The sequence below is a fragment of the Schistocerca cancellata genome, chromosome 5 (assembly GCF_023864275.1).
Source record: "Schistocerca cancellata isolate TAMUIC-IGC-003103 chromosome 5, iqSchCanc2.1, whole genome shotgun sequence".
In the NCBI taxonomy this organism is placed as follows: Eukaryota; Metazoa; Arthropoda; class Insecta; order Orthoptera; family Acrididae; genus Schistocerca; species Schistocerca cancellata.
This window is the reverse complement of record NC_064630.1, coordinates 155822856-155849397: the sequence shown is the minus strand read 5'-3', so window position 1 is coordinate 155849397 and position 26542 is coordinate 155822856. Positions and strand designations below refer to the sequence as shown.

The window sequence follows — 26542 nt, the reverse complement described above, 5'->3', positions numbered from 1 at the left end:
AACAATAAGTTACCACAATAAGATAGTGTCCTTCAGGATCAAACCACACCGTGTATCTGTAAAATTAACAAGCTATGAAGCTCTTATTCTTAGTGCCACTGTGTCCAACTAGTACAAATTTTAAGGTAATTTTCTGGGTAGAAGAAGCACTACTGAGAAGCAATTTTTTTTTTAAATAAAATGACAAGTGCCTGTTTAACTAGCTGTATATCTATGACTTCTGGTTACAATTATTATTATCTTCTATCATTATGTAAGGAAATAAAAGTGAGGAAAGGCAACATGGTTTGTTGTAACTGCACTTATTTGACAGGCCTTAAGGTGGTAAATTTTCGCAGATTAGGTATGTGACTTTATCACTGGTTAGTTTTGAAGCAAACAAATCTCTCGTGTCTGCATTTCAGGAGCTTATGTCAAAGAGGAATGGTAGTTCTGGTGACATATGAAAGCAAGTTATCTTGAAATAACTAATGTAGAATATATAGTCTGAACGCGAACTTCAAATGTTTCAGCAGTAGATATCTGTGATCTCCAGATCTCTTTACTGGGTAACCTGATGCTGTATTACAATTCAATGAACCTTTTGGTCACAATGATTTGTTACAACATATTACAGAGAAACTTCATACATTAATTTCTGTCTCTTTTAAAATTTGATTCATGATTTGATCTCAACAATCCTTTTGCAGTCTGCTACAAACTGACAATGATTTTAATATTCTAGAAAATCAGAACATTTCTGTAGCAGCTTTAAATATCACCAAAGTTGGCATTTTCAACTTTCAGTGAATGTTATATTAATTAATTAACAGGAAATTGTGAATACATAAATAAATAGAAAGGTACTGATGTAACACAAATAATGGAATGACTAAAGAAAACTGCTGATCCTCTAGTCTCCACTAGTCTGGCTTCAGTTTCTTGAAATCTTCAAATAGTAGACTGGCACATAAATTGTGTATTCAAGCTATTAACATAAGCAAGAAGTTATATTGCATCTACAATTTTCAACTTCTTCTTTACAGGTCTATTCACAGTGCAACAATTTCACTATATGATAAGTGATTTTTTAAATTATATATATATATAGATTTACAATAACACCAGCAAATATTAAAAGACAAAAAGTATTTTATCAATATTCCTGAAAAAAAACCACTCCAAATGCAGAATGTTGTAAAGTTAATTTTCATCCTGAATGGTCTGTAGTTGTCTTGCAAATTTCTCCAGTAAATCGAAGACATCTCCCCTTTTTAGACTTATCCTGCCTGTTTCAAATATTCTCAATAAAAAATTAAAAATTAAGCATCTAAATAACTACAGATATTTCTGAGAGTCCTTGTGTTGGTATTGCTAATTTCTGGCTTCAGTTTCTTGAAATCTTCAAAAAATTCTTTGTTCATTAGTGTTAAGGCAATTATAAAATAGTACCAATTAACATACCTTGGTTATGCAAGCCTCTAGCTATTGTTATGCCATCAGGGCAGCAGCCAAACTGGAATGTGTGACACGGGCAACCCTCATAGTTTGGTCCGGCAGCAGGAGTGTAATTATTTGGGCAGCAACCGTGCTTGGTATACTTGCAGCCACAACCCTCATTACCAGGTCCCCGTGCAGCAGTCTTGTTGTCCGGGCAGCACCGATAGCGAGTGTACTCACAACCACAGCCTGTATGTGCATGTTATGTGCAATATCAAGCTAATGCTAAGAAGCAAGGAGGGGCAGTAAAATCAGTGCGGGAGAAAAGGAAGGAAAAGATTGGGTCAGAAGTTCAATTTCATGGTTAATGTGAGTTAGCTTTCCTTTGCATGCATGTGTGAACTACTGACTACACCAAGCTTAATGCTGATATGGTTAAGCTAGGTATACGGATTGCATTCAATAATGCACCGTAATATTCCTCACTCTTTTGGCTACAAAACCCTATTTTTCAACATAATCTCTATTCAATGCAATGACCTAATGTCACCTTACTGGGAGGACCTATATACCCACATAGTACCATTCTACTTGTCAGTGTCAGAATCAGTATCTGCATCCAGTAATCTCCCCATCATCCACGTAATGCTTCCCACGGAGTGCATCCTTTATCGGGCTACGCAAACGGATGAAGAAAAGCGTGAGATCCGGGCTGCAGCATGGGTGCACAGTCCAATGAAATTTTGTGAGCTCCTCTCAAGTGCACAGACTTGTGTGAAGTCTTGCATTGTCATGGAGAAGGAGAAGTTTGTTTGCATTTCTGTGGTGATGAACATGCTGAAGTCATTACTTCAATTTCCTGAGGGTAGCACAATACACTTCATAGTCGATTGTTGCACCACGAGGGAGACATAAAACAGAATAACCCGTTCAGACTCCCAGAAGACCATCGTCAAGACTTTACTGGCTCAGGGTGCAGCTTTGAATTTTTTCTTCCGAGGAGAGGTGGTGTGGCACCACTCCACAGATTGCCATTTGGTTTCTGGTTCAAAGTGATCAACCCATGTTTCATGGCTTCTGATGATGTTTGACAAAAATGGTCCTTCGATGGTCTTCTTTTAGGTGGTGAAAAACCCAGTGGGCATACAACTCTGATACCTCAACTGGTTACAGACACTACTTGGAAGGCTACGTTTAGCACTGTCACCTATTGGAACTTCATGAAACTGTGGGGGCTGAGTGGGAACACTAGTATGATGAACAAATACAAAAAGTACAAAAACATAAAGAGTCTCCTCATCTGTATATGAAAGATCTAAATCTTCAGCCTCTTAAGACTTCTCTCAACGTTTGTTTCTGAATGATCTCATGTCTAAATGTTTCCATTGCTTTCTCTTGTATTTCAAATATTCTTAAGATGATTCACTGGTTTACCATTGCTTACAGAATGCCAGGTAAGTAACATACATTCTGACCCCCCACAAAAAATTGCAAAAGTAATATAAGAACTATGCCACATATTCAAACAACATTTCACTAAACTAAGTGCTCAGAAAGCAACATGCAAGTATTTTACAGATCTTAAGTGAAACCTCAAGTAAAAACACTAATGGATTCACGCAATTTAAGCGTGTTAGAATAAGTTGAAAGGCTGCAAATGCATGAGAAAACAATACAAACAAGATAATAATGTTGCATACTAATATCCTAATACAGTAGAGGAAGCTGGTGCGTTTTAGATAATCCCAACAAAAGAAAAGCAAGCTATGGTGAATGACTTGGCTTCTTCTGTCTCTGAACATTTTAACACTCTGTAGACTTTAAAAATTAATGATATTTTTGAAAATGATCCAAACCAACTTAAATGTAATACATCATTCATACAAGTTAACAATTATAAATGAAGTATATATGTCCACATATAACACACATCCCTTACATAATGTATTATGTTGATTAGAATGTGCAAATTCAAATGCAATTGATACATGTTCCCTGACTGATTACTAGTGTGTTTCAGGATGTAAAGCTGAGTTGCTGTTTCCATTTCTTGCCCAATATTTCTAAGACTGACACAGCCTTTTTCTTCAGGTGCTGCACATTTTGCTGTTAATTATACTCACTGCCTAGATGCCAACCAGACTGAACAGTAGTGCGACAGGACCAGTGATAGTTCAGTCTGGTTGGAGTCCAGCCACGGAGTACACATAATAACAAAACTTGGAGCACCTGAAGAAAAATGCTGGGTTAGTCACAGAAATATTTTGTAAGAAATGAAAGCAAAATCTCTGCTGCATACCTGGAAACATACCCTTAAATAATCGGCACAATTATGCTCTAACTCAAAGAATGCAAAAATATACTGACAAATCGAGAACATATACTGAAACAATTATTGTACTTTTTTCTGTGAAAGGATATGTAATATCAGTAATTTATTGAGGTAGAAAACTCAAGATAATCAAGACAACGCCAGTGAAGTGCACTATAATACATTTTTGGCTTAGAGCTGGGATTCAGGTTACTGATTAATTTCTGATGCTGGTGGGGAGAGGGAGGTCCAAGTAAAAGAAAAAGAAGTGGGATTAATGTATGAGTACAGTACTCTTGACTATCCAGCCTACTGTGGCAAGAGGTTGAACTTGAAAACAAAATAACCAGATAGACAGGAGTTCTGTAAGTTCTCTCTTCTGATCCCATCAATACATTTCAAAACATCCTTTTTTATACTAAAACCTAATTTTATTAATATTTTCTGACTCCTTATGTAATACATGCTAGTTATAAGTGTTTATTATGTACATACAGCATCCTTCAAAAATTATTACAGGAAACAAGATGATCTGCTGAAAAGTCAGGCCTAACAAAAAAGATGAAACTTACAGGTTCCTGTTTTTAAAAAAGTCTTTGACAGATGACTGCTTCCCTCCTGAGCCCTCCTCCATGCTACAATATGCAATTCAGCTGGCAGTGCTTCATCCTGCTCACTAATGTACTGCAGTACTGGCTCAATCCTCCTGAACCTTCCGAGTGTTCACTGAGTTTCTCCTGTCATCTAAGTTTGCCTTCTCCTCTTGTGTTACTTCTCCCTACATCACCATTTTCACCATATTGTTGCCAGTTAGTCAGTCAATGTCATTTGCCATCCATTGTGTGACATCCTCTGCACTGACATACAGCCCAGTTTATTTTTGAGAAATAAAATGACATTTTTGTTTCCATCTTTGACTGCAGTTTCACACGTGGATTCAAAGTTCCTCCTTCATAGGCTAAAAGAATTTTTCAAGAGCTTACAAGTGATATGTTCAGAATACATTCCCACACTTCAGCCAACCATCTTATAACACACAGCAAATCAATCCTCTTCAGAAAGATTACACTGTCCTCTTTATTATCAATCACTATCAGCAAACTGAGAAGATGGTGGCAATACATCTTCTTTAGCATTTCAAGGATGAGGTCCATTGGCTGACAGAGAGCAGTCACAGTTAGGGCCAATTGTATAAGCATCACTGACTGGAGATCAAATCTGACATAAGATCAGAAAGTGGACTATGTTCAAGACTCAGCTCTATTGTATAATGAAATCCTGGGTTCACTGAAGCAGTTTCCAGTTTCATCTTAGGTAGCACATAACATGCTTGGCTATAACCATGGGAGCAAGTAAACAGAAAAAGGAGAGATTGTCAAACTTTTCTCAATATGAGAAAGATTTGCTGCTGGAAACTGTGTTAGGTCACTATACAGAACGATATAATTGAGTGGGGAAAGAGAAGGGAACAAAAAAAGATGAAGTCACTGTGTCCAGTAAGGTAAAGGCATAGAGGGAAGGCCAATACATTACGGACAGCTTTGCAAGCTGTTGATATGTATGCTTTAAACAGATCACCAACCACTATTTGAAATGTCCCTTTCATGTAAAATATTAAGGTTAACAGCAACATGCACACTGCAGACAGTGGTTGGTTTCTTTTGATTGGCTGCATCATATAGTCTCTCAGCCTTAGTTCCAACAGCTTCTCCAAATGAAACCTCAGCTTAAATGATGTGTTATTTAACTCCAAGAATGGGTTCACCCCATCATGGAATGTGCGGGCAGCTCATTGGAGCTCATCACTGTTGTTCTCTGTGGACTCATCTCAGATATTTGTAAAGTAAGTAAAAGGAAACAATGTAATTCACATCGCATAGGGTTACTGCACACAGAATTCTGTCCCAAAGTGGCCAGAATGCTTGGAAAATGGAGAGTATGGTATGGTTTCAATGGTATGGAATGCCATGGTAACGCTGTTACAATTATCTTCATGACCAATAATGCAGAGAAAGTAGTAATAAACAGGGGGAGGGGAGGGGGATGAAGAAGTTTAAGTAATGACATGGGTTTGAACGTGCAATCTTCTGCACTGCAGTCCACAACGTAACCTCTGAGCCACTGAAATGAATGAAACAAAGTTATGTGGTTAGTATATTTTGACATATTTGCTTATGTTCTCTTTATCGAAATGGGCATGGAATTGTCATAGCAGTTTAAGGATGTGTTTGGTAGTTAACAGTTTAATACAAATTGCATAGTTACTGCTACTTGATCTGAAAAAGAACATCTATAAGTGATGTTGAATCATTTTTGGTGGCTGTCAAAATCTCATACTTAACTGTTCACTGCAAATATTTCAGATTTTCCTTTTTTATACTGCTGCTAAGTGTCTATATAATGCCTTTGAACTAATCACATAAATTACGAGTCATCTCCCAGGAACTGTTATGAGATTGATTATTAATTACATGTAGTAGCTGGTAATTTCCTTAACCTAACCTTCCACATAAAAAAAGGTATTTTGAGCATCAGTGGCATATTTACTTGCCATTTTTTGTGTTAATAACAACATTTTTATTATTTCAATTGGTATCTGCTAAAAACAAAAGCAATGAATCATAGTGCCACTACACTACAAACCAACAATTAGAGCTGAATCTGACTTTGAACTGTGAATTTTAACCAGTCAAATATGATCCCATTTCACGGTGACATGATCTACGATTAATGTTTACACAATGCAGATTTCCAATTTAAGTTTGATCTAAGGTCATTTTCTGTCTTAATCTAAGGCTAAGTGCTTTATACAATTTGCCCTAAGTGGAAAAATAATGCTTTGATATCTCCATCTGTGAGTTCATAGCTGGCAGGATGAGAAGGTGCATCATCAAGAAGCAGCAGAGCTTTCCTCAGTAAATTATTGTATCCAAATATTTCTCTGCAGTTGGTATGAATTCATTTTGGTACCAGGTTCTACAGATTTCTGAATTCATATAGCTTTCTTTTGATGAGTGTAATGTAAGGGCAGTGATTCCTGATTTTTCAGGATTTTTTAAAAGCTCTATGTTTAATTGATTTCCCTATTAATGTAAGCCTAAGTTTGAGGTTGCCAGTCACATTACTGCAAGCCAATATGGTATCTCATTCTTATTTATCTTATATCTGGGTGCCACAGTGTATTGTTTTGAAGCAAACATTTTCATAGGGAGCATCTTGTGATTTAAACCACTCTCATCACAGTTGTACAACAGTTCACCATAAATTCCATCCCCATCAATTAACTTTGAAAGATAATCTTTAAACAATGGCACAGCCTCTTTGTCAGCAGATAATGTCTGTCCACTAATGGTAATCTGGTGAATACCCAATTGCTTTTTCCTCAAATCCAACCACCCATCCATCACTGGCAGTAAATTCTGAATCTTCTCATTTTATTTGCTGCTGCAATTGCTAGGCTTTTTGCTGAAGTCTCAGCCCAGTAATGGGCAAACTTTTTCCTCTTTAATGTTCATGCCACAAAAAGATTCTTCAGCTTCTTTATGCTTACCATTCAACACAGTCTTCCTTATTTTTATTCCACTTCCAGTAACTTGGGAAGCACACCACTTTTCAATTTCTGCTTGAATTTTCTTCCTGTCTCCAACAGTACTTTTTCCTCTCCCGAATTCCAAAGCAATAGTTCTGGCTGGTACTCAGACTCCAGTTGCATTACAGCACACAGTTTCTGATCCATAGTCTCTACAAGGTTGTTTCATTTATCACCCATTTTGGACTCTTTAATTAAAAAAAGGACTGCACAAAACAACAATTTAACAACACATGTATTTTATGTGGCTGATATGCAGCTGAAGAAACAAAGAACACAGAGCTGCTCACTACTTGTTTTCATTTTTGTTTATAAGTACTGGAAGAAGGCTTTTAAGTACTGGTTCCAGTAATTTATTCAGTATTAACAATACAGTATGTACCTTATAATTGTGACTCCAGATGTGCTAGAAGCACAAAAGACACATAAAACATTTTGAAAGGCCACATGGCATTGTAGCCAGCACGTGCTTGCTAAAGCTTTGTGAAAGTACAATACGCTCAATAAATTAACCCTTGTTTTATCATGGAGAAGTATTATTGTGATATTAATTAAGCAGGCTAGATTAAGTAGGCCAGATAATCATGAGCTGGAGAGTCAGGAGTCTACTGTATACATTACCATCAGACATTGTATTATGACACTGAGTTCGTTTACTAGAGTGATTATAGCAGCAATATTGAAAGAAATTAAAACAGATACTGTCCAGTGGTCTTGTTTTACTCATGTGATTTGATATCATTGTCTTGTTTATCTATTAATGACAGCAGACACTGAATCATTATACGAAATCTTTAATATGGAACAGATGTTGAGATGAAAATCAAATGAGAACTTGTACCACATCAGAGTGTTAGCCAGATCTACAGATGCCATACAAAGTGGCTTATCCTGTTCCTTGGATTTTTCTTCAGACTGATGGGCTTTGATGATCATGTCTGTAGTGTCCGTTAATGGAATGAAGGCATACTAACTTTCTAGTAGTATTTTATGTGTTGATAGTAATACACTCCTGGAAATTGAAATACGAACACCGTGAATTCATTGTCCCAGGAAGGGGAAACTTTCTTGACACATTCCTGGGGTCAGATACATCACATGATCACACTGACAGAACCACAGGCACATAGACACAGGCAACAGAGCATGCACAATGTCGGCACTAGTACAGTGTATATCCACCTTTCGCAGCAATGCAGGCTGCTATTCTCCCATGGGGACGATCGTAGAGATGCTGGATGTAGTCCTGTGGAATGGCTTGCCATGCCATTTCCACCTGGCGCCTCAGTTGGACCAGCGTTCGTGCTGGACGTGCAGACCGCGCGAGACGACGCTTCATCCAGTCCCAAACATGCTCAATGGGGGACAGATCCGGAGATCTTGCTGGCCAGGGTAGTTGACTTACACCTTCTAGAGCACGTTGGGTGGCACGGGATACATGCGGACGTGCATTGTCCTGTTGGAACAGCAAGTTCCCTTGCCGGTCTAGGAATGGTAGAACGATGGGTTCGATGACGGTTTGGATGTACCGTGCACTATTCAGTGTCCCCTCGACAATCACCAGTGGTGTACGGCCAGTGTAGGAGATCGTTCCCCACACCATGATGCCGGGAGTTGGCCCTGTGTGCCTCGGTCGTATGCAGTCCTGATTGTGGCGCTCACCTGCACGGCGCCAAACACGCATACGACCATCATTGGCACCAAGGCAGAAGCGACTCTCATCGCTAAAGACGACACGTCTCCATTCATCCCTCCATTCACGCCTGTCGCGACACCACTGGAGGTGGGCTGCATGATGTTGGGGCGTGAGCGGAAGATGGCCTAACGGTGTGCGGGACCGTAGCCCAGCTTCATGGAGACGGTTGCGAATGGTCCTCGCCGATACCCCAGGAGCAACAGTGTCCCTAATTTGCTGGGAAGTGGCGGTGCGGTCCCCTATGGCACTGCGTGGGATCCTACGGTCTTGGCGTGCATCCGTGCGTCGCTGCGGTCCGGTCCCAGGTCGACGGGCACGTGCATCTTCCGCCGACCACTGGCAACAACATCGATGTACTGTGGAGACCTCACGCCCCACGTGTTGAGCAATTCGGCGGTACGTCCACTCGGCCTCCCGCATGCCCACTATACGCCCTCGCTCAAAGTCCGTCAACTGCACATACGGTTCACGTCCACACTGTCGCGGCATGCTACCAGTGTTAAAGACTGCGATGGAGCTCCGTATGCCACGGCAGACTGGCTGACACTGACGGCGGCGGTGCACAAATGCTGCGCAGCTAGCGCCATTCGACGGCCAACACCGTGGTTCCTGGTGTGTCCGCTGTGCCGTGCGTGTGATCATTGCTTGTACAGCCCTCTCGCAGTGTCCGGAGCAAGTATGGTGGGTCTGACACACCGGTTTCAATGTGTTCTTTTTTCCATTTCCAGGAGTGTAGTTAGTTCTTCATGATGTGAGCATTAATTTCTTTGAACAAGACAGCTGGAACGTCTCAGTTGTTGCCCATCTGTCTTATCACTAGTCATGAAAGCAGTAACTATTAACCTGTGCTTGAGGCCTGATGTGATTTCTTCTTTGACTAATTTTTGGAATTTTCATGAAAAAGCTAAATAGTCACTTACCTTCCAGGTTTGGACCTTGTGCCGGCAATACATTGTCTGGACAGCAGCCAAATTCTGAATTCAGGCAACAACCTTCCTCATTTGGTCCATGAGCTGGTGTTATACCATCTCTGCAGCAACCATACGTTTCACTTTCACATGGCATTCGACACCCAATGTAGTCTGGTCCTAAAGCTACAATAGTGAACAGGGTTTCATGACAATGTCCTCCAGGGACAAATCAATATAATATTCACAAATTTAAGTTGGATTTAAATGCTACTGTGGTATAATGAAGAACTGGAAATTGATAAAGGAAGCTATTACAACTGGTTTTAAATCTCAACCTCAAGCTTCTGTATAAAGAATTACTTAGCCGTTTACAAGTGAAAATTATGAATAAGTATCATGTTCAACAGACCATTTAATTATCTGACCAGACAGGGTGAGAAGGAAACATTGATAGTTTAGTCTTCATTTTCATACTGTCCATTAAGTCTCCCCTGACCAATGGTCCTGGGTGCCTTTCCCAAAATCTACCCCTTTTCCTAGATCTCTCCAGTCCTTTTTCTTCACCCCTTTTCCTTCTCCTTCAATCCTTCTGCCTGAAGAAGGAACTACAGGCTCCAAAAGCTTACTAGTTATAACTTTCTTTTATGTGTGTGTCCTGCAGCTGCTTGTGGAGTAGATTTTTTATCTATCCAATTAAATTGTTTTGTCAAAAATTGATTGTATTCATTGTAACAGATGGAGTAAGTTTCTTTGATCATGACTGTTCCCGTAATATGAAATGTTATTTTCAGAGGCCACTACTAGTCCTAAAGTTTTGTTGATTTGCTTAAATTATTTAATGAAGCAACATATTTTGAGACCTCATCTCAAAGCTACAATGGTAATACAAAATCTTTTAACGAAAGTACACAGATGTTAAAGAGATCTTAAAGTTGTTCTTTACAATCTCGGCACATGCTGTGGCCATCCTAAGTAGAAAGAGAAAGATTAACTACTATGAAGGAATGTTTACTTTGTTTGCTAGTATGATGTTCACATGGTTAAGAAAAAAATAATCATTCATTTTGTTCATATGAATTGGCTGTGTTCTTGTCATGTGTTCAGTTACATTCATTGCTATGGCTCCTTGGATCTTTCTAACTACTATTCATAAACTTGCAAAGGACACTTAAAACATGTCATCAAAACATGTTACTACAGAGAGTATTTATTTTTTTAAACTCCAGATGCGAAACAGAAGAGTGCTACTGCTACCACTAAAAACATCAACAATAAATGTTCAGCTAATGAAAAGTGCAATCTGAAAATCAACAAACAGTGTTGTAAATTTGTGAAAAATATTGTTGAGAGACATGTGTCACTAATGCACTTAATCTAGGGTTAAATAATTTAAGTCAACAAAAATGTGTTACTGGTAGCAGCCTCTGAAGAACATTTTCATAAGTTGCTTCCATATATTTCACTTTCTCTTTCCTCCTTCTTACATGGCTCTGTTTCTATTGGGATGGCAACTGTTTTGAAAGCTAGATATACAATGTCCTTTTCACTTCAGTAATTTTAAGACATATACCAATTACTTCTGTTTAACCATCTGCTCTAAGTGAGTATGTTTCTTCTTCCCTTCATAGTGATAAATTATTAATTATTCAATAATTATTACCTTAACAGACAATTTCATTGTTTCAGTTTCTTTAAGAAGGTAGATCAAAGTGTGCAGTTACTTGTCTGATACATCATTTACACATAAAATCTTTTTTCAAGCAGTAAGCAATTCGTCTGTTCTGGTCTTGTAGAATGTTATTTGCCAACTTTTCCTTGGTCATCCATGTCTCTTCAACCATTTGATCTGTATGATAAAATGTATTTTAGTATTCTTCCTTCTAGCATTATGTTTACATGTGACAGCCACCTTTATTTATTTTCACTGATTCTGTTTTATGTTTTAAAAATATTCAGTTCTCTCTGTGCATTGCCATCTTTAAATCTGTTCAGTCTCAAACAGCATTTCACAAATTTCATCAATGTAATTTCTGATCCCTGTATCTTACTCAGTTATTTAGGACTCATCACCCTTGCGCTGAGCCACACAGAAAAACTTAGACAACACTCACTTTATAAAATTTCATAGTTTTTCTCATTGTTCCACATAAGGCTTTATACCTATTTAGTTTGTGATCAATATCAGTATCAATGATGCAAGCAATCAGCCAAGGCACTGAAAGTGAGACACTAGTTCAATAGGTCTATTATCTAAAGTTGTTTCCATTGACTACACATTTGCTTCTAAAATTCATAGTCTTGGTCTTTTCTGCAGATATTTTCATGTTATGTCCTGAGCAGGTCTTCCAACGATAAAATACAGAGATCTCTGAAGTTCGTCCTCAGTTTCTTCAATAATAACTTGATCATCAGCAAGGAACAATATATTTAAGTACATTCTTTCATTTATTTTAATTCTGAGATTCCCAGGGACTGTATTGCAGGTGTTACTAAATCTCTGAAATATTTTAACTGCAGCTTCAATTAATGATATTGCCTGTTGATGACGACTCCTAAAAGGTTTGTTCTGTTGTGAAATATATACTGCACAGGTACCCAGCAACAGTATTTAATCTTTAATTTGGCATCTCACCACACAATCTGTTTACTTTGCTTTCAAAAGAATGCTCATTTCTAAGGACTGCATCACATTTTTACCATGACAATTAGTGCTTTGATGATTTCTTCCACAAACTGTTAACACCATCAGCTGAAGATGACAAACAGTTTCTCCATAATAATATTACAGAGTTTCAGTGACACTACTTGATATAATATCTGAAAATCTCATCAACACCTGTCATGCTGGAAAAAGCCTTACACAGTACAATAAATAATATTCCATGTTTTGATCAGGCTCAAATAAATAAGTATTATCAACTGCTGTTTCTTAATCCTGATATTCAACTCTGTCACTCATAGCAACTTGTAATTTAAATCAAGCATTTGTCACATATTGTGCTGAAATGACATATACTATGCACACAACAGTGCAGAAAAATTATAAGACTGAGAGGAAGTTCACCTATAACCTTAAAACTGTAGTACCTGGGTTTATTTGATCGGGGCAACATCCAAAGTATGATGCAGTGCAGTTTTCTGAGTTAATAACACCACATCCCTCAAAGTAAGGACCTGTAGCTGGTAGGTAACCATCTGGACAACATCCGTGCTCAGAAGCAGTGCAGTCAAGCTCAGCCTCTGTTGATTTCAACAATGGTGTTGTAACACCAGACCCTAGACAAGAGGGAAAAAATGTTGCTGTCAAAAGAGAGAACTGTGTTACAACTAAATCAAGATAAACAGGCTCCTATTATAAAAGTATCTTGGTACATTTGTTTTTACATGCACACACACACACACACACACACACACACACACACACACACATCAGTCTGATTTTCAGAAGTAATAGACTCTTCCTGGAGAGGAGAGAAGGGTAGGTTGGGAAAGGTTAAAAAAGGGCAGAATGAGAGGGATCCATCTGGAGGGAGAGGGAGAGGGAGAGAGGGAGAGGGAGAAGGAAAGAGGGAGAGGGAGAGAGGGAGAGGGAGAGGGAGAGGGAGGGAGAGAGAGAGAGAGAGGGAGGGGGGGGGAGAGACTGAGGTAACTGCAAATCAAGATATTTGAGAACAGGAAATATTTTCAGAATGAAATTTTCACTCTTCAGTGGAGTGTCCGCTGATAAGAAACTTCCTGGGAGATTAAAACTGTGTGCTGGACCAAGACTCAATCTCGGAACCTTTGCCTTTCACAGGCAAGTGCTCTACTGATTCAGCTACCTAAGCACGACTCATGACCCATCCTCACAGCCTTACTTTCACCAGTATAGCACTTGCCTGTGAAAGACAAAGGTCTCCAGTTTGAGTCTCGGTCCAGCACACAGTTTTGAAGCACACAGTTTTGAACTGCCAGGAAGTTTCATATCAGTGCACACTCCATTGCACAGTGAAAATTTCATTCTAGAAACATCCCCTAGGCTGTGGCTAAGCCATGTCTCTGTAATATCCTTTCTTCCAGGACTACTAGTCCTGCAAATTATGCAGGAGAGCTTCTGTGAAGTTTGGAAGGTAGGAGATGAGGTACTGGCAGAAGTAAGGCTGTGAGGACCTGTAGCTGGTAGGTAACCATCTGGACAACATCCGTGCTCAGAAGCAGTGCAGTCAAGCTCAGCCTCTGTTGATTTCAACAATGGTGTTGTAACACCAGACCCTAGACAAGAGGGAAAAAAATGTTGCTGTCAAAAGAGAGAACTGTGTTACAACTAAATCAAGATAAACAGGCTCCTATTATAAAAGTATCTTGGTACATTTGTTTTTACATGCACACACACACACACACACACACACACACACACACACACATCAGTCTGATTTTCAGAAGTAATAGACTCTTCCTGGAGAGGAGAGAAGGGTAGGTTGGGAAAGGTTAAAAAAGGGCAGAATGAGAGGGATCCATCTGGAGGGAGAGGGAGAGGGAGAGAGGGAGAGGGAGAAGGAAAGAGGGAGAGGGAGAGAGGGAGAGGGAGAGGGAGAGGGAGGGAGAGAGAGAGAGTGGGAGGGGGGGGGGGAGAGACTGAGGTAACTGCAAATCAAGATATTTGAGAACAGGAAATATTTTCAGAATGAAATTTTCACTCTTCAGTGGAGTGTCCGCTGATAAGAAACTTCCTGGGAGATTAAAACTGTGTGCTGGACCAAGACTCAATCTCGGAACCTTTGCCTTTCACAGGCAAGTGCTCTACTGATTCAGCTACCTAAGCACGACTCATGACCCATCCTCACAGCCTTACTTTCACCAGTATAGCACTTGCCTGTGAAAGACAAAGGTCTCCAGTTTGAGTCTCGGTCCAGCACACAGTTTTGAAGCACACAGTTTTGAACTGCCAGGAAGTTTCATATCAGTGCACACTCCATTGCAGAGTGAAAATTTCATTCTAGAAACATCCCCTAGGCTGTGGCTAAGCCATGTCTCTGTAATATCCTTTCTTCCAGGACTACTAGTCCTGCAAATTATGCAGGAGAGCTTCTGTGAAGTTTGGAAGGTAGGAGATGAGGTACTGGCAGAAGTAAGGCTGTGAGGACCTGTAGCTGGTAGGTAACCATCTGGACAACATCCGTGCTCAGAAGCAGTGCAGTCAAGCTCAGCCTCTGTTGATTTCAACAATGGTGTTGTAACACCAGACCCTAGACAAGAGGGAAAAAAATGTTGCTGTCAAAAGAGAGAACTGTGTTACAACTAAATCAAGATAAACAGGCTCCTATTATAAAAGTATCTTGGTACATTTGTTTTTACATGCACACACACACACACACACACACACACACACACACACACATCAGTCTGATTTTCAGAAGTAATAGACTCTTCCTGGAGAGAAGAGAAGGGTAGGTTGGGAAAGGTTAAAAAAGGGCAGAATGAGAGGGATCCATCTGGAGGGAGAGGGAGAGGGAGAGAGGGAGAGGGAGAAGGAAAGAGGGAGAGGGAGAGAGGGAGAGGGAGAGGGAGAGGGAGGGAGAGAGAGAGAGTGGGAGGGGGGGGGGGAGAGACTGAGGTAACTGCAAATCAAGATATTTGAGAACAGGAAATATTTTCAGAATGAAATTTTCACTCTTCAGTGGAGTGTCCGCTGATAAGAAACTTCCTGGGAGATTAAAACTGTGTGCTGGACCAAGACTCAATCTCGGAACCTTTGCCTTTCACAGGCAAGTGCTCTACTGATTCAGCTACCTAAGCACGACTCATGACCCATCCTCACAGCCTTACTTTCACCAGTATAGCACTTGCCTGTGAAAGACAAAGGTCTCCAGTTTGAGTCTCGGTCCAGCACACAGTTTTGAAGCACACAGTTTTGAACTGCCAGGAAGTTTCATATCAGTGCACACTCCATTGCAGAGTGAAAATTTCATTCTAGAAACATCCCCTAGGCTGTGGCTAAGCCATGTCTCTGTAATATCCTTTCTTCCAGGACTACTAGTCCTGCAAATTATGCAGGAGAGCTTCTGTGAAGTTTGGAAGGTAGGAGATGAGGTACTGGCAGAAGTAAGGCTGTGAGGACCTGTAGCTGGTAGGTAACCATCTGGACAACATCCGTGCTCAGAAGCAGTGCAGTCAAGCTCAGCCTCTGTTGATTTCAACAATGGTGTTGTAACACCAGACCCTAGACAAGAGGGAAAAAAATGTTGCTGTCAAAAGAGAGAACTGTGTTACAACTAAATCAAGATAAACAGGCTCCTATTATAAAAGTATCTTGGTACATTTGTTTTTACATGCACACACACACACACACACACACACACACACACACACACACACACACACACATCAGTCTGATTTTCAGAAGTAATAGACTCTTCCTGGAGAGGAGAGAAGGGTAGGTTGGGAAAGGTTAAAAAAGGGCAGAATGAGAGGGATCCATCTGGAGGGAGAGGGAGAGGGAGAGAGGGAGAGGGAGAAGGAAAGAGGGAGAGGGAGAGAGGGAGAGGGAGAGGGAGAGGGAGGGAGAGAGAGAGAGTGGGAGGGGGGGGGGGAGAGACTGAGGTAACTGCAAATCAAGATATTTGAGAACAGGAAATATTTTCAGAATGAAATTTTCACTCTTCAGTGGAGTGTCCGCTGATAAGAAACTTCCTGGGAGATTAAAACTGTGTGCTGGACCAAGACTCAATCTCGGAACCTTTGCCTTTCACAGGCAAGTGCTCTACTGATTCAGCTACCTAAGCACGACTCATGACCCATCCTCACAGCCTTACTTTCACCAGTATAGCACTTGCCTGTGAAAGACAAAGGTCTCCAGTTTGAGTCTCGGTCCAGCACACAGTTTTGAAGCACACAGTTTTGAACTGCCAGGAAGTTTCATATCAGTGCACACTCCATTGCACAGTGAAAATTTCATTCTAGAAACATCCCCTAGGCTGTGGCTAAGCCATGTCTCTGTAATATCCTTTCTTCCAGGACTACTAGTCCTGCAAATTATGCAGGAGAGCTTCTGTGAAGTTTGGAAGGTAGGAGATGAGGTACTGGCAGAAGTAAGGCTGTGAGGACCTGTAGCTGGTAGGTAACCATCTGGACAACATCCGTGCTCAGAAGCAGTGCAGTCAAGCTCAGCCTCTGTTGATTTCAACAATGGTGTTGTAACACCAGACCCTAGACAAGAGGGAAAAAAATGTTGCTGTCAAAAGAGAGAACTGTGTTACAACTAAATCAAGATAAACAGGCTCCTATTATAAAAGTATCTTGGTACATTTGTTTTTACATGCACACACACACACACACACACACACACACACACACACACATCAGTCTGATTTTCAGAAGTAATAGACTCTTCCTGGAGAGGAGAGAAGGGTAGGTTGGGAAAGGTTAAAAAAGGGCAGAATGAGAGGGATCCATCTGGAGGGAGAGGGAGAGGGAGAGAGGGAGAGGGAGAAGGAAAGAGGGAGAGGGAGAGAGGGAGAGGGAGAGGGAGAGGGAGGGAGAGAGAGAGAGTGGGAGGGGGGGGGGGAGAGACTGAGGTAACTGCAAATCAAGATATTTGAGAACAGGAAATATTTTCAGAATGAAATTTTCACTCTTCAGTGGAGTGTCCGCTGATAAGAAACTTCCTGGGAGATTAAAACTGTGTGCTGGACCAAGACTCAATCTCGGAACCTTTGCCTTTCACAGGCAAGTGCTCTACTGATTCAGCTACCTAAGCACGACTCATGACCCATCCTCACAGCCTTACTTTCACCAGTATAGCACTTGCCTGTGAAAGACAAAGGTCTCCAGTTTGAGTCTCGGTCCAGCACACAGTTTTGAAGCACACAGTTTTGAACTGCCAGGAAGTTTCATATCAGTGCACACTCCATTGCAGAGTGAAAATTTCATTCTAGAAACATCCCCTAGGCTGTGGCTAAGCCATGTCTCTGTAATATCCTTTCTTCCAGGACTACTAGTCCTGCAAATTATGCAGGAGAGCTTCTGTGAAGTTTGGAAGGTAGGAGATGAGGTACTGGCAGAAGTAAGGCTGTGAGGATGGGTCATGAGTCATGCTTGGGTAGCTACATTGGCATAGCACTTGCTCGCAAGGCAAAGGTCCCAAGTTCGAGTCTTGGTCCAGCACACAGTTTTAATATGTCAGGAAGTTAAATATATTAATTACACTTATGTGGGACATTTAAGAGAGAATTTCCTAAGATATTCTGTCAGACTGAAATTTAAATTACAGTTTCTTTGATTTTATTTACACAGACTTTTAGCCATGGTCTGATATATGTTTCTGTGCATAACATGTTGTCTCCTATTGCTGGAGGCATCCTCAAAAGCTATAAAGACTTTGTTTGTTGATTTTCCACCTCACACAAGCTCATCTTACAATATCAAGCCTCTGGTGATATCTCCAACAACAGGAGACAAAACTTTCAAGAAAGCCTGCACTGTATGTTTAAATTACACATTTTATAGCTATAGAACTATTGCAGGATCTACTTCATTTAATGTCTTGTTTTTCTGCACTTTACAGCTATAATTGCTCAGCTCCACATCTTTTCTACAGCAAGCTATGACACCTTACTGTTACTGCACAGAATAAACCATCACTGGGAGTTGGCTTACATTCGAACTATTAAGCATGATGAAAGAAACATTTTCTTTGGGATCATAATTTATGTGAGAATATTATAAAAGAAGCTATCAGCTGAAAATTTAGTGAAGGAACATTTAGTTCAGCTATGCTGTCACTCTACACAAGGCTTACTGAGTCAGCAGAGAAAAATCAAATACTGCTTACAATAGACTGTATGGTAACACATCACATGAAATATGTATACAACATGGGAAATGAAATGTAAGTGGATGAATCTGATACAGAAAATATGTTTGGAATCAAACACAAGACAGAACCCCAATAGCGGTATCATACTGTGGATACAGACATGGAAGAGAGACGAAATTATGACAGGAATGGATAATAACGATGAGATATATATTCCAAAAACTCCCATCAACCTACGCAAAATCTGGGGATTTATTGTAAATTTGATGTACTTCAATGGCTAGTACACAAAATTACTATGACAGTTTTGTGATAAGTAAATGATACAATACAAACAGTGAGGAACTGAAATATTCAGAGAATGCCACAAGCAAATTGGGTACACAATTACTTAATGTCAGTATGCCTGAGTCATACCTTCAAATCCATCATCGTAGCAGCCAGTATTATTAGGCCCAGTTGCAGCCCTAACACCATCAGGACAGCAACCAAATTTTGTATCAGCACATGTGCATTCACCAGAACCTTCACATTCAAAGCAGCCAGCATTGTTTGGTCCAAAGGCCTTTGTAATCCCATCAGGACAGCAACCAAACCTTAAAACAAAAAATTATAAAATAATAGAAATAATTTCACAATAGAAAGAGGAATAATCTAGAAGAAATATTAATTTTTCATTGTGAGCCAACAAAGCTTTTCTCACAATCAGCAAAAGTTTTGTTTTCATGCTGGGGAGTCACATATAACAAATTTACAAACAAGCCAAAAACAGCTACTATTACCCATAGACTCCTGATTTGTTTTACAAGCAAGGCCCTGTCTTCTGATCTGAGAGAGTAAGCTACCAGCAATAATGGTGAGGATGGAATGCTGCAAGCACTTCTTTCTTCTACTTCTCTTATATGCATTAATTGCTATGAAGAACAGTCCATTAAGGAGCAACCACAAGATCTTCTTGCATCAATATCCTACGACATGAATCACTAATGATTGTGCAGGGGGAACTGTAGATGATCTGAATTTTTAAGAACAAAATTTTCTCTGGGTCTATTTCTTACTTGGAATGTGATATTAAAAATGGTTAAAACACCTGTAATTATTCTTGCTAAGAGTGGCAGAAAACAAAGGGAGGAAAAACAATTGGACCATGAAACGCAGTTTGATTTGATTTACTTAGAAGGGCATTGCACACTCCACCAGCGGACATGTGTTTTGCTAAAGTAACTGTTAACTAGATCACAAAATTCATTACATGAATGAAAAGCACTTGTAATCATGTTCTGATTATGATGATATTTCAACCAAAGTGCTAAACTGTGAGGCCAACTTGACTGTACCCCCACACCCCTCCCTTTTGTAATTAGTTAATGAATCAAAGTGTTTGATCACTCATTAATTCACCCATTTTCTGTAAGTCCCATCACAAAGGAGAACCATCAGGGATGTGCAATGAGTCATTATTGGTAGATTACTTCTGAAACGTATACTAACAACTAAATTATTTGTAGATTGCTTTACATTTGTATATGTATATTTAGGGAAAAACAAATCGTTTGAAAAAGTCACTGTCCTTTCTCTTCTACTACTCAGCTGCTGTTTTTATCTACTACATCAAACAAAGCATTTACATAACTTTTCACAGACCACTATTAGCTGTCTATAAATGGCAAAGTCAAGACCTAAATACAGTAAGAGAAGTTATGGCAGAATGTAAAGAATTTAGGAGTGAAGGTAACAACTCATTGAATAGTAGAAGTATTGAGTTGTAAACAGCCACATGATGAAGAAAAATGAAAACTTTTCTAGCTTTTGGATAAACACACACACACACACCTACGCTGTACTGGCAGAATGCACTATGACTGTGTGCGGTACACTGTTACAGAAAACACACATTAAGAATAAGAGTGTATATACATACTAGACAAAAAATACAAAGAAAACATACCAATAATACAAATAATTGGGACTGCATCAGCTTCAATAGAATTGTGGATCTACAGGACACAATGAATGAGTGACTGAATGAAGAAAGGACAACTATTCACAGATGGCATTTTTAGTATAAAAAATACTGACAGAGAAAAGAAAATAATTTATCTTACACATGCACATACATTATGATAACATTTTAACAAAGTCAATAGACAGCTACTGTGGCAGTTTATGGGAGAAAGAGGCTTCTCAGCACATCTGTTTAATCTCTTTGCAGAGAAACAAAAACTACAATCGAAGATGAAGAGAATGTGTCCAAACAATTGACAACAACACACAGAGCTGGACAAGGATGTGACCTGTTTCCACCTCTTCGCAATACCTATAAGGTATGTTTTTTAAGTAGGGTCCATTTTGTTGTAGACACTAGTAGTTCGCGTGCATACCACAACGAGTGCATGTCTTGTGTACCACCATGCCTCTGGAACAACTGTGCTCAGTTTCAGCTCTGTAGCTAATCTGTGTGGTTCTGTTCCGTGCTTTCAAAATGTTTAAAACTATCAACTGACCTGCCGCATGTGAGGTTCACTCAGTGATATGGTTTTTATCAGCAAGGAACCTGTCTGCTGCAGAAATTCATCGACAGATTTGCAAAGTGTACGGTGATACTGTTATGAGTGAAAGCAAAAAGTGTGTGAGTGAGTACAAGAATTCAAAGATGGCCGTGACAACATCCATGATGAGGACCACTCCAGTCGCCCTTCTTTGTTTACAGACGATTTGGTGGCTGCAGTTGAAACAAGGATTCGTGAGAACAGGCGCTTCACAATAACAGGTCTTACAAATGAATTTCCTGCCGTATTGAGATCAGTGCTTTACAACATTGTTTCTGAACACCTAAAGTTTAGGAAACTGTGCTCCCGTTGGGTACTGAAACTCCTAACAGAGGACCACAAAAACCTAAGATCTGAGTGTGCGATGAAGTTCTTGACTCATTATCACAAAGAAGGGGACGGCTTCATGAGTCAGATCGTAACTGGAGACGAAACATGGGTTTCACATATCACACCTGAATCGAAGCAACAGAGCATGGAATGGAGACACACACACTCGCCTGTAAAGGTGAAGGCCAAACAGACTCTGTCCCATCACAAAATCATAGTGTCGGTGTTTTGGGATAGGCATGGTGTTTTGTTGGTCAACTTCATGCAACGAGGAACCACTATCAATGCAAAAGCACACTGCCAAACCCTGAGAAAGCTACGCAGAGCGATTCAAAACAAAATATGTGGCATGCTGACAAAGGGAACTGTCCTCCTCCATGACAACGCAAGACCTCACACTGCACGTCAGACCTGCGATTTATTGGACAGTTTTGGCTGGGAAGTTTTAGACTACCCACCCTACAGTCCTGATCTTGCACCGAGCGATTACCATCTGTTCCTCCACCTCAAACAACACCTCAGTGGCAATTGTTACAATGATGATGACGACGTGATAACGGCAGTGAGCTCTTGGTTATCAGAGTGCAAGTTTTCATGAAGAGGGTATTTTAAAATTGGTTGAGGGGTATGATATGTGTTTGAACAAACTTGGCAACTAGGTTGAAAAATAGAGTGAAGTACATACTTTCTGAAAACAAATTAATTTTTTTGAAATAATCTTTTGTTGTGTACTTATGCTCAAATGGACATTACTTAAAAAACACGTCTTGTACATGGATGACCTAGTCAGGGTCCGGGAACAAAATATCAGCTACTGTGTAAAGATCAACAGAGAGAAATGCTTTAATACCCTACTATACATAGACTATCAAATAATAATTCAAGAAAATGAAGATAATCTTCAAAGAGCTGTCTATCACCTTAATTTAAACAAGACACATCAAGTTGCAGACAGGCATGATTAAAAGACACATACAGCTTTCATCAGTACAGAGAGAGAACACATACAACATTCTCACACACACAACATTCTCTCTCTCTCTCTCTCTCTCTCTCTCTCTCTCTCTCTCTCACACACACACACACACACACACACACACACACAAGCAAGCATGCCTTAGTCACACATGACTGCCAACTCCAGCATCTCAGACCAGAATGCAATGTCAGCCATGGAAAGTGAAACACAGTCTGCTGGTAAAGTCATTACAACTGTTTTTTGGGATCGGAAAGCGGTATTGTTGGTCGACTTTATGCCCACTTGGACCACAATTAACACTGACAGGTACTGTGAAACTCTGAAAAAACTCAAATGGGTAATTCAGAACCGGAGAAGAGGAATGTTGAGCAAGGGCGTACACATTCTCCATGACAACGCTCACCCACACATCGCTCGGCAAACTGTTGCACTCCTGCAACAGTTTCACCCACTCACCCTATAGTCCTGACTTGGTGCCCAGTGACTATCACCTGTTCCCTAAATTAAAAGAACATTTGGCTGAAAAGTGATTCAGCTCCAACAATGAGGTGAAAGAAGAGGTTCATAACTTTCTGAACAGCATGGCAGCGAGCTGGTATGACACTGGCATACAAAAACTGCCACAGCGTCTACAAAAATGCACCGACAGAAATGGTGATTATGTCAAAAAATAGCTAAATGTTCAAGCTGTAAACCACTGTAGAAATAAACAGGTATATGTACTTATAAAAAAATAGGAGACCTTACTTTTGGGATTACCCTCGTACATATAAGGTTAAGGATCAACTTATATGAAACTTGTAATGCTGATGTGAGAGGATGTTTCCAATGTCATGCACGAATAGTTGTGTTTCTACACTCCTGGAAATGGAAAAAAGAACACATTGACACCGGTGTGTCAGACCCACCATACTTGCTCCGGACACTGCGAGAGGGCTGTACAAGCAATGATCAAACGCACAGCACAGCGGACACACCAGGAACCGCGGTGTTGGCCGTCGAATGGCGCTAGCTGCGCAGCATTTGTGCACCGCCGCCGTCAGTGTCAGCCAGTTTGCTGCGGCATACGGAGCTCCATCGGAGTCTTTAACACTGGTAGCATGCCGCGACAGCGTGGACGTGAACCGTATGTGCAGTTGACGGACTTTGAGCGAGGGCGTATAGTGGGCATGCGGGAGGCCGGGTGGACGTACCGCCGAATTGCTCAACACGTGGGGCGTGAGGTCTCCACAGTACATCGATGTTGTCGCCAGTGGTCGGCGGAAGGTGCACGTGCCCGTCGACCTGGGACCAGACCGCAGCGACGCACGGATGCACGCCAAGACCGTAGGATCCCACGCAGTGCCATAGGGGACCGCACCGCCACTTCCCAGCAAATTAGGGACACTGTTGCTCCTGGGGTATCGGCGAGGACCATTCGCAACCGTCTCCATGAAGCTGGGCTACGGTCCTGCACACCGTTAGGCCGTCTTCCGCTCACGCCCCAACATCGTGCAGCCCGCCTCCAGTGGTGTCGCGACAGGCGTGAATGGAGGGACGAATGGAGACGTGTCGTCTTCAGCGATGAGAGTCGCTTCTGCCTTGGTGCCAATGATGGTCGTATGCGTGTTTGGCGCCGTGCAGGTGAGCGCCACAATCAGGACTGCATACGACCGAGGCACACAGGGCCAACACCTGGCATCATGGTGTGGGGAGCGATCTCCTACACTGGCCGTACACCACTGGTGATTGTCGAGGGGACACTGAATAGTGCACAGTACATCCAAACCGTCATTGAACCCATCGTTCTACCATTCCTAGACCGGCAAGGGAACTTGCTGTTCCAACAGGACAATGCACGTCCACATGTATCCCGTGCCACCCAACGTGCCCTAGAAGGTGTAAGTCAACTACCCTGGCCAGCAAGATCTCCGGATCTGTCCCCCATTGGGCATGTTTGGGACTGGATGAAGCGTCGTCTCACGCGGTCTGCACGTCCAGCACGAATGCTGGTCCAACTGAGGCGCCAGGTGGAAATGGCATGGCAAGCCGTTCCACAGGACTACATCCAGCATCTCTACGATCGTCTCCATGGGAGAATAGCAGCCTGCATTGCTGCGAAAGGTGGATATACACTGTACTAGTGCCGACATTGTGCATGCTCTGTTGCCTGTGTCTATGTGCCTGTGGTTCTGTCAGTGTGATCATGTGATGTATCTGACCCCAGGAATGTGTCAATAAAGTTTCCCCTTCCTGGGACAATGTATTCACGGTGTTCTTATTTCAATTTCCGGGAGTGTATTATAAACTGCAAAGCTATACTTAATTAGTTCAAGAATAAATCATATCCCATTGAACTACCACACACCCAAAGTTAATTTTCTTAGCTAAAATTTCATAAACTTAACCTACTTGGATGTTCATAACAGTTATTGCATATAAAATTACAAAATACTGATAATGTCAGCTACACAAAAAATGAGATGCTACTCACTCAGATGTTTTACAATCAAACTGTGGTTCTTCATCAGGACAACCTTCAAAATCATTTCCTTCTGCTATGCTAACATTGTCAGGACAACATCCAAACAAAGTTTCTGCACAAAGTGAAGGTGGACAACCTTCCAAGTGTGGACCTTTTGCTGGAGATACTTCATCTGGGCAGCAGCCATACTTTGTCTCACCACATGTCCTCAATTGTGGGCAACCTTTGAGTAAAAGTCAATATTCAGTTCATAAAACTTCAATTGATTACGATAAATATACTTTTATTAAGTAGACACATGTAACAAAATAGAATGCATGTCCACTATACGGATATAAAGAATGAAGCAGTAAATAAATATTCAAAAAGAAAAGAATGTCTGGAACAAGATTAATAAACAAATTGTTTACAAAAGTGTATAGGATGTGAGCTCTGGTGGAGAGCGGGAGGGGGAGCTGATGGGAGCTACTAATGTTAGTTTCAAGGTGAATGATGAAATACTTTTTAGATTCCACGAGAATTGGCTCTGGGTACACTTGCTGGTAGTAAACTTGTACATTCTGTTCAGGCTTTCTTCCGACTGATACATCTGTCTCTTAGCAGACTGTGATGCAAGTTCAGTATGTCAAGATTTTTTTCTGGAGACTGAAGCTTCCCTTGCCTTCCTCAGCCTAATATATAAGTTCTTAAGAGGAAAGAAGAGAGAGATACCATTATTAGAGCTCTTCACTGTGTTTATCCCTGTCTGGGATGTTTTCCCACCCAAATGCATTGGGATGCTTTCTTCCATAGAAATTATTACCATACAGCAGTGATAAATCTTCTGTATTTCTGGTAGGTCGGAGGAATCCATCCACTTCGCTTAGTGAGTCATTCTGCAGAGAGAGGCCAGTTAGCCTTGGCAGAATTCCATTTGGGACTGGGGCTTTGCTCAGTGGCACTTCCAGTATTACTGGACAATGTTTTGTTAAGAAAATTAGCAAGCACTTAACAGGAGACTTGCAGAAGTATGATATTGTCACTGTAGTGGCAAAACATAGATTAGTATTGGATTCAGTTTTCCAAGCTGCTGATAGAAAGGAGTCACAAAGTTGGTCATCGAAAACAAAATGAAGATTATTTTCTTCACATCCATTTACTAGTTCCTCTCTATCCTGTTAATTTGGGGTGAAATGCTAGTCCCCCTTCTGGATAACACTTCTCATGAACTACACTATGTTATCAAAAGTATCTGGACACCTGGCTGAAAATGACTAACAAAGCCGGCCAGAGTGGCCGAGTGGTTCTAGGCGCTACAGTCTGGAACCGCGCGACCGCTACGGTCGCAGGTTTGAATCCTGCCTCGGGCATGGATGTGTGTGATGTCCTTAGGTTAGTTAGGTTTAAGTAGTTCTAAGTTATAGGGGACTTATGACCTCAGCAGTTGAGTCCCATAGTGCTCAGAGCCATTTTTTTGACTTACAAATTCATGGCACGCTCCATTGGTAATGCTGGAATTAA

The 26542-nt window shown here is 40.8% G+C and overlaps 1 protein-coding gene across 1 annotated transcript in view; it reads right to left on the bottom strand.

Moving 5' to 3' along the window:
* Positions 1–26542, bottom strand: part of LOC126188956 (papilin) — a 260366-nt gene that overhangs the window by 146594 nt on the left and 87230 nt on the right. The window contains exons 15-19 of the mRNA XM_049930714.1: positions 25052–25265; positions 19138–19316; positions 13014–13202; positions 9936–10109; positions 1444–1668 (exon numbers count right to left, since the gene is read on the bottom strand). Of these exons, the coding sequence (XP_049786671.1) occupies positions 1444–1668; positions 9936–10109; positions 13014–13202; positions 19138–19316; positions 25052–25265 (981 nt within the window). The remainder of the gene's footprint in view (positions 1–1443; positions 1669–9935; positions 10110–13013; positions 13203–19137; positions 19317–25051; positions 25266–26542) is intronic.